The sequence below is a fragment of the Phalangium opilio genome, unplaced genomic scaffold (assembly GCF_054372755.1).
Source record: "Phalangium opilio isolate 3A_F unplaced genomic scaffold, DU_Popi_V2 ptg000089l_1, whole genome shotgun sequence".
NCBI classification, from domain to species: Eukaryota; Metazoa; Arthropoda; class Arachnida; order Opiliones; family Phalangiidae; genus Phalangium; species Phalangium opilio.
The window spans coordinates 1,672,501-1,682,562 of record NW_028324194.1 but is presented as its reverse complement, the minus strand read 5'-3'; the positions used below and the strand labels follow the sequence as shown (position 1 = coordinate 1,682,562).

Here is a 10,062-nt window from a genome sequence, read left to right as displayed (position 1 = left end):
AATAACGCTTCAGCGTTTTATATTGATGCTGAATATACATTAATTAAAAAATATACATAAGAATATTTCTTGTAACCTTTGAATATTCCAATTCGGAGATTTTGCGACAAAGAACTTGTAGTTTTCGATAAGAGTTAACGTCAAACTGTTCCAAGTTCTGGCACTTCCCGACCATTTCGGGGCCGAAACTGATACAGACGACAGCTTAAAAGGTCATGATCTCGATCTGTCCCACACATTCGCATAACCAATTAGACGCGAGGAAGGAGGAGCAGGCAGTTTAAAAGTTTTTGGCGCTTCCCTTCACAGTCAGTGTATTTCCGAAGCCGCCTGAGATCCGCATTCCACCAAGGGACAAGCCTCGAGCGGTTAACGGTCTTGAGTGGGCAGTTCCGGTGAAACGACTCAATGATAGAGCACTGTAAATCACCAGCAGCCCTATCAAGATCGTTAGGTGAAGTAAGTTTAGGGGTGTGACCATCTCCGTGGCGTAGGATTAGGTCTTCCCTATAGCCGGCCCAATTGGTCCGTTTTGGATTGCGTATCTCCGTCCCCACCGGGACAGAGGTAGTCGCGATAGTGAAGCAAATGTGCCTATGATCCGACAGAGACGGCTCATTGGACACATGCCAGTTAAACACGGAAGACACGAGGTTTTCTGTGGCTAGCGTGAGGTCAATTACCTCCCTTCTATTAGAAGTAACGAAAGTAGGTTCATTGTTTTGATTAAGAATATAGAGTTTACAACCAACTAAATATTCTAGTAAATCATCACCTCTCCTGTTGCAGTCAGAGCTGCCCCAAGTGATGTGATGCGCATTGGCGTCGCAGCCAATGATTAGTTTGTCCCCTCTCTTTTCACATTGATCGACCAAATTGATCACCTCAATTGTTGGGAGAGAGTCCGCGTCGTGGGCAAAGTATGCAGAGGCAGCCGTGAGAGTCAAATTGGCATGCCCAGTGGCCTGGACTAGCTTCACGGCCGCCGTGTCCTGGGACGTGTACAGCGGTAGAGAGATACAGCAAAGATCCCTCCGAACCAGAATACACGCCCTAGGTCTATCAGCAGTTTGGTCATAAAATAGTGACCCCGCCGCGTCAAGACCGAGGATTTTGCCATGGCAAATCCACGGTTCTTGTATGAGGGCCAGATCAAGACCCTCTATAGCAAACCTCCTGCAGAGTACCGCAGAGGCCGCCTTACTATGGTGCAGATTGATTTGAATCGCACGTAGCGTCCCCATGGTCCCTAAGAGAGGGGTTCAGAAGGGACCTAGCTACACCTCATCAGTCCCGAGAGGGCTAGTGGCACCTCCCCCTCTGACAGGCAAGCTCCCAGTCCCAAGATCCTCCCCCTCACCAGGACCACTAGAACGCTCATCGGCTGAACCCCGAAGGGTCCCATCCGATTCTTCCAGTAGGGTGGACTCATCCATGGAAGAACAAACTTCCGAATGAGCCCCCCTCCCCCTCTGTACCTAGAGCGACACCAGCGAGATCCCCCATCTCGCTAGTCCCACCCCCTGCCGCAGACTCGGCTACAGTGGTTTTAGTGGCTTCCGTGTTCTGAAGGAGTTTGAAGGAACCCTTGTCCACTCCAGTAAAGCCCACGAAACCAGCAATCTTAATGGCTTCCAATGAGGAGCCATCAATAAGCAGTACCCAGTACCGTACGGCTCTGTCCACGTACGTCAGGATACATTTCCAACGTTCATTGGCAAAACCTGCATTAAGGGAGTTTAGGCGTCGAAACAGCACCGCCGGCTCTTTGGTGATCTGGTCCCTGGTGCGAAACATTACCTTAAACGGCTTAGAGGGTTCGCTAGCTCTCATTACTGAGAGCACCGCATTCCCCACCACCGAGTTTCCTTCAACCATTGCCCAGTGAACGAATGCTCACAGGAGTATACCAGGGCCCCGGCCGTCAGGCTAAAATTCGCAAGGCGCGGTAGAGGGCTTCTCGAAGGTATCCCTAGAATCCAGCGCCCCTAGAATCGCCTTCTGGATTGGGCCCACGTCTTCCTCCGTGATGACTGCCGTCGGATAGCCTTTTTATCAATGGCCATCTTTTCTGAGCTGGCGGCGTCTCTATACGACTTAGCCTTTTCCGCCGCCGCCTGCGAGATACTGGGCGAGGGAGTCGAGTCCTCCGTTCTAGGCCTCTTCAATTGGGTGTCACGTGCCGCCGCACCCCCAGCCGGGGTGGAGACCGTTTCAGACCCCGATTTGGCCATTTCCCGAGCAATCTGTCGTTTAAGAAGACGTCTCACGGTACGTTTCGAAGCCTTACCAGTCACATGCACCGATTAATCGGCACGAGTATCGCTGGATACAGGCCCTAGAGTAGTGGTATCAGTGTGGGTTCTGCCCTGAGCAGACCCCTGCACCGTAGGTTTGGTAGATTTAGAGTTGTTTTTATGTATAGTATCCATGAGAATCCCACGAGTAAGGGGCAAGTAAAAGGTCACCACCCGGTAGTCTCCTACCCGGGTGGAAGGCTAGATACAACGGGGTGTTGCCTGGTGGCCCGAGGGGATCGTTAGCGATACCGTAGTTTTACTTCCCCAGTAACATACAGCCCTCGCCACGATGCCTCAACACCTTGGCTTGAGAAGGACGGACGCGTATCCGCCTAGCCCACACAACGTAGTGGTTACCAGCTCTCACCACCGAGGAGGTGTGATTCTACGCATTGTGTGTAAAGTTAAGAGCGCGAGCGGGAAACCAAAGCAAGGGGGGAAAGAGAAAACACTCCATCTAGCTTGCGTCTTCTACTTTTAGAGCCAAATGCATACATTCTTGACTTGATTGCGTTTAATTTTCGGTAATCGACACAAAATCTGGTATCTCCCGTCATTTTAGGGACCAATAATACAGGAAAACTCCAAGGACCTCGTGACGGACGAATTATTCCATCTCCTTGCATAGTACTAACGCGCTCTTCTATGATAGCTTGTTTGGTAGGGGAAACTCGGTAAGAGGGTGCTGCAATAGTGGTGTGCAATCCTGTGTCTATCTTATGAGTGGTTACGTTAGTCTGTCCGGGCTAGTTACTCAATGCTGAAGGGAATTTATTAAATAGATCTTGTAAGTCCTGTTTCTTAAGGGAATCGAGATCTAAATCGCCGGGCAATTTAACATCTGGTATGGGCTCCCAATGTTCTCCGTTTATAGTGCATGTTAAGCTTTGCTCTTCATAATTTACCCTTACGCCTACTTCGGTCAAGCAATCTGTGCCTAATATGATTGAAAATCTAGCATCCTAAATTATATAACATTCAACATGCATCATAGGTCCTCTTTCATCATCGAGTTGTAAGTTAAGATTGATAGGTCCAGTTGCTATTAAGGGGCTGTTAGGGGAAGCGGAAACGAATATACTAGTACTTAGCCTACCCAACTCGATGTCAGGGAAGTTTTTCGACTATATGAAAGAAGTGCAAGCTCCTGTATCCAAAAGGGCAGCATACTTTCCATGTGGCAATTTTAAGGGGATACTACAGGTTCCATCCACAAACCCATGAATCATACTGACTAAATTTACATGTTGAGGAACTGTTAACTCTACTGTCCGTTTCGGAATAGTATTTTGCTCTTCTGTGGGTCTCTCTCTGGTTTGGTTATTTTGTCTTTGGGGGCAATCTCTGGCTAGATGTTCCGTTGAATTACAAATGTTACATTTCGGTCTAGCCGACTGAAGCTAAGCCTGGGGATCTAAAGGAAGGGTATTCTCTTGAGATCTCGCTCTCTTATTGGGACAATTATATATTAGGTGCCCGTATTCTTTGCAATAATTACAAAATTTATTGGTAAGGGAATGTCTATTGTTATTTATTCCTTGATTTCTCGCATCAACTAGCTTGGTATAGTTTGCTCCTAAAAATTGCTCCTTAAATTTCGTTTCAAAATCATTCCAGGTATAAAAGGTAGCTACATTCTTCCAATACCATTTCTTGGCTTGTCCTTCTAACGCTAAGGGGATATGAGTCAAGAGTTCATCTGGCGTCGCACTGGTTACATCCCAGAGAATAGGATGCCAGTATAGGCCTTGGCCCCTCCAACCCCCCTCACTCCCCACCCCTCTGACGCCAGTATAGACCCCGTCCTCTCTTAACTCAACCCCTCTGACGCCAGTATAGACCCCCCGTCCTCTCTTAACTCACCCACCCTCTTCTATTACCGCCTGTAGGCAGCCACTTGCGTCCAAACCGGTTTCTTCTCCTCTCTCCACCCCCACACCCCTCTCTCAAATATTTTCTCTCAGTCATGGTTTCTTAAAAAATAATGAAGAGAAATAAAATAATTTTAAAAAAATGTTTATTTCACACAAAAACACATTACAATTCTTTTTCTAATTTACCCTTAAAATATTTTTGTTGGGAAAGAACGATCGAATAAAGATTTAACGGCTTTAAAGTGCATTTACAATTTTCCTTCTCTAAAATATCTTTAAATTTATTAATAATTTCGGAAGGAGAAATATAATTAATCAAATAATTTATCAACTCGTCAAAATCTTCTTCGAAAGCTTCGTGGTTCCGAATATACGGCTCTTCTTCGAATAGACACTTGTTTACATTAAAAATAAATTCGTATATAGCATCTTCCATGCATTGAATTGCCCGAATGTTGGAGTTTAATAGCTCTAAATGCTTAGTTATTTTATTTATTTGCTGATTTAAAACCGTTACTTCTTTCGGTGTTAATTTAAAATCGTAATCTTTGTTTTCTCGAAATTTAAAATTAAGACCGTCGTTAGAAGCGTTAAGCACGATATCGATAGTAGTTAAACGCTCTTCGTAAATCGGAAATTCCATAGACTTTTTATCAGGATTCGATGTTACTAATTGAAAAATATCAGTCCATTTTTGTAATAAAAAGTCCCAGGCCTCTAAGGGTATCGAAAACCCTTTAAGACTATCTTTTCTTCGAAGAAATATTTCAATGTCCATTTTATCAACAAGACCAAATGTAACGTAAAGCATTTTACTAAAGTAAAATTTGGAATTAAATTTTTTAAAACGGTGTTCCATTTTATTCCTTTTACTACTATCGTTAGGCGCTTCGTCGCTAGATCTTTTATTATTTATTTCGGAATTCATGATAGGTGTTGTTTGGTTGGTTGTGAAGTATCAAATGATTCGCTAGCGGAATCCGATCTTAACTTTTAACAAATCCCGAAGAATAAGTATAGGGGGTGGGGGGTATATATTTATTAGATCCCTCCCCCTTTCTTGAGGTACCTTTTTATTATAGGATCTAGCAACAAAGCCATTCGAGCTATTCTATTATTAAATCTTAATTTATCTATTATAACATAACTTCTTCGATCTTCGTAAGGTATGTTATACATTTCTATAATATTATTAAATTGGACTTTCGACATACTTAGTTTTTATATTCTAATTCTTCATCTATTTTCGGTAATTTTATAGTGCACGACGAAGGGCGTTTAATATCGACTACGTCAGGAATTCTAGGAATATTATTCGTCGGCCATCCTCTTATAAATTTACAAGCAGGAAATAATCGTAAATGTTCGACAAAAGGATCTTCTATTTTCATCCAATTATTTAAAATGCCGTTGCAATGAAAACACCGTACGTGATCACTGTGATGTAAATAATAAAACCCGGCTCTGGCTAAAGACCCTTTATCAATTTCGGGGAAGGGCCAATGACAAAAACTATGATATCTTTGAATTTCGTAATTCATATTGACGTCTAACCAGCGAATGAATAGGAAGACGATTTCGTTAGAGGTATTTATAGGAAAATAAAACGCCCCCCTCCTTCCTTCCCACCCGCAAGAATAAAATTGAGAAAACAATTTTAGTGCATTTTTTTTTTAAAAAGGACCTTTAATATCGATTAAAAATATACATATTTTTCTTTGTTTTCATCAAGATATTTCGCGTAAATGACGCTTCTTTCCAGAGCGCAAGCGCGAGTGCGAGGGTTTACAACCGCACTGTGGTAGGGATTAAAGCATCTTACCGGGCAAGAGTCAATATCCGCTCGAGGGCTACCCACATCGTTCAAATCGGTAACATTCTCAAACCCGAAAAATGTTTCCAAAAATTCACATTTTTCACGTCCTTTCGAAAATACAAGTACGACATCTTTCGTCGCGTCGACGACACATTTTTTCATTTTGTGCCACGAAATGTCCCCGTCTTTGAAATAAATCCCGTGCAAATTTTTGATACAATACCAATTGGTTCGTCGAGTGCTGCAGGAAAGATTCCCTTCGCTGTACGGCGCCTTAAATGACCAGGAGACCACAGCCGGAACTGTATCGACGGTAGCGACGGCGATTTCTTTCGGGACAATTAGACGGCGATTTCTTTCGGCATCGTGAAGATCTTTGCCCAAAAGGTATTCTAATTCAATGACGACGGTTCTCATGGTGAAAGGCAGAGAGTACCAAAAGAGAACGGAAGACCCCAAAGGTTCGAATGTGATCAGTTCAACGAGGATAACAGCCTATTTATACAAAAATAGGGACTAATACCCGCGAAGAAGAATTTCTCAATTTCGTTTGTCAATTAAGATTTGTTAAATGTTTTTTTGGTTTTTTGCATTCTTTTGAGAAATAATTTTGTTAAATAAAGTGGATATAATCGATTCGTTTTTCCATGGATCTTTCGTGAATTTTTTCATAAATGAAGACGTACTTCTTTTCTTAGAACGGTGTATAATGTAAGTGACGCAGTAATGCCCGCATGCGGAGCTTGACAAATCTTGAAGTCTTCTTTTGTTGTATGACCATTTAATAGAATTTCTTTTAACAAACAGTCTAATTGACGGTATAATATTTCCAATAGCGAGAGAATCGAAATAGAAAGCTCTTTTACGCCCATCAAAATAAATCGATACCCAATGAGATCCGGCTTCTCTTCTACTATCTAAATTCACGACGACAGAGCATGGATAATTATCGATTTGATACGGTAACATATCGCGAGGATAAACCCCTTTAAAGTTAGCGCAGGATTTGAGAATTGAATTTATTTCTCTCGCGTTCATGTTTACTTAGGTGACAACCGTAACGTTTCTATTCCGATTTATTTCTAATAAAGCTTGGAATTCCGAAAATACAATACAACTAAGAGTTTTAGGAACGGTCTTTTGAAATCCTAATTCTAATCTTAATTGACCTTGTCTAGGGGGATTCCAGTGTTCTGTTTCGCTAGCCGAATTATCTTGACTTAAATCGAAACAATAAATAGCGTATCCACCAGCAAAATCTTCTAAACTAATATTAATTCCTTTGTCGCTGTAATGAGTGTCAGAACCCGTGAAAAGCGTGTAATAAGATCTGAGGGATAACCCTTTCTGAAAGTTAGGTCTAAGAGGTTTCGATGGAAGTTGTTCGGAATTAAGGAAAAGAGTAATGTAATTGACGTTATTATGTTCGTAATTAAATGGATTTAACGTCAAATCACCATTGTACGCTTCGTGATCGACTAAGCATACTAAAGTCCTATGAGGGTTTTTTCCTAAATATATATTGTTAATAGAAGTGCTTAGAATATTCGACGAAACGGTAAATATTTTCGTTTCTGTACGAGTGTAATTATACTGAGCCGGTTTAATTTCCAAAGCCTTCTCGTGAGCTATTAATATTTTAGGCGCTAATTGCACTTTCGGAACGTACAAAATCGCTTCCAGAATTTCGTTCTTATACCCGTCGCCGGTAGTGGGCGCTGTACCCATGAGACAAAAAGAGGATTTGGCTCTATACAATTTGAATCTCAGAGATACGCCATTAATTAAAAATTTAGGGATATTGCATAAATCTAAACAGAGTGGAAAATAAGTTTCGAATTCTTTCGATTTGGCGCAAAATGATTTTCTTTTCAGGAACCCCTCGTTCTTCGTTACCGAATCCATATTATAAGCCGTATCCTTGAAAAACATCCCCGCTTGCAAATGAGATTTCGAGGCGTCTGAGCCGTACGTCGTCAAAGTTGAAATCATGGCACTAATAGCGTACATATTGGCTGAAGGCGTTACTAGACAATCTCCGATATATATATCTATTCTTTCGAACTGACTATGTCCGAAAGATTGTCTACCATTGGGTCGAATCCCATTGGAGCGAATGTCTTGTTCGACCGAATCCCATTAGACCGAAAACCGCAATTTGGGCGGTTTTCCAATCATGAATTTTCCTTTCATTCCTATTTTCTATTGATTTTCTTATTAAACTTTTTGATATTGCAGCAAATAATAAGTATATTCACAAATAACATTCTTCAATAAATTTCTGTAAATAATTTTCGTTGTTGGAAATTGACTAACCTAACCTAACCCTAACCCTAACCTAACCCTAACCTAACCTACCCTAACCTAACCTAACCTAACCTTACCAAACCTAACCAAACCTAACCTAACCTAACCTAACCTTACCAAACCTAACCAAACCTAACCAAACCTAACCTAACCTAACCTAACCTAACCAAACCTAACCAAACCTAACCAAACCTAACCTAACCAAACCTAACCAAACCTTACCTAACCTAACCAAACCTAACCAAACCTAACCAAACCTAACCTAACCTAACCTAACCTAACCTAACCTAACCTTACCTGACCTGACCTGACCTAACCTAACCTAACCTCACCTAATCTAACCTTACCAAACCAAACCTTACCAAACCTAACCTAACCTAACCTAACCATACCAAACCATACCAAACCAAACCAAACCAAACCAAACCAAACCAAACCAAACCAAACCAAACCAAACCTAACCTAACCTAACCTAACCTAACCTAACCTAACCTAACCAAACCAAACCTAACCTAACCTAACCTAACCTAACCAAACCTAACCTAACCTTACCTGACCTGACCTGACCTAACCTAACCTAACCTCACCTAATCTAACCTTACCAAACCAAACCTTACCAAACCTAACCTAACCTAACCATACCAAACCAAACCAAACCAAACCAAACCAAACCAAACCTAACCTAACCTAACCTAACCTAACCAAACCTAACCTAACCTAACCTAACCTAACCTAACCAAACCTAACCTAACCAAACCAAACCAAACCTAACCTAATGTAACCTAACCTAACCTAATCTAGCCTAACCAAACCTAACCTAACCTAACCAAACCTAACCAAACCTAACCAAACCTAACCTAACCTAACCAAACCTAACCTAATCTAACCTAACCTAACCTAACAAAACCAAACCTAACCTAACAAAACCAAACCTAACCTAACCTAACCTAACCTGACCTGACCTGACCTAACCTAACCTGACCTAACCTAACCTAACCTAACCTAACCTAACCTAACCTAACCTAACCAAACCTTACCAAACCAAACCAAACCAAACCAAACCTAACCAAACCAAACCTAACCAAACCAAACCTAACCAAACCTAACCTAACCTAACCTAATCTAACCTAACCTAATCTAACCTAACCTAACCTAACCAAACCTTACCAAACCTAACCAAACCTAACCAAACCAAACCAAACCTAATCTAATCTAACCTAACCTAACCTAATCTAACCTAACATAACCTAACCTAACCTAACCAAACCTAACCTAACCAAACCTAACCTAACCTAAAAATAAAATTAATTTTCTTATTAAACTTCTTGATATTGCAGCAAATAATATGTGTTCACCAATAACATTCTTCAATAAATTTCAGAAAATAACTTCCATTTTTGGAAATTGTCTAACCCTAACCTAAGCATACCTAACGTAACCTAACATTACCTTCAAGAGATCTCCCTCCCAAATACTGACGGCGCTCGATGCTGCTTAACTTCTTCGATCATCCAAATCACTTTATCCATTGCCCTACTGGAGCTCGGCAACTCAAGGAAAACGCTATGACTTTATATGTGTAAACCCATCCCATTCAGTCGAAAGCTCTTCCATATAAATATTCCCATTCAGTAGAAAATCGCTCTTTGGGCTATAACTTGTTTTAAATTTGGCTACAATTGTAGAAATCTAAATTCGATCCAACAGGATTCTATCCAATAGGAGTATACCTGTCCGAAATTATTCACTGGACCGACTACGTCGC

General features: G+C 41.4%; 1 protein-coding gene across 1 annotated transcript; it reads right to left on the bottom strand.

The window, feature by feature from the left end:
* Positions 1-7,034: 7,034 nt before the first annotated feature.
* Positions 7,035-8,000, bottom strand: LOC149646268 (uncharacterized protein F54H12.2-like). The gene has a single exon (XM_089850322.1). The coding sequence runs from the start codon at positions 7,998-8,000 to the stop codon at positions 7,035-7,037; it is 966 nt and encodes a 321-aa protein (XP_089706448.1).
* Positions 8,001-10,062: the final 2,062 nt, after the last annotated feature.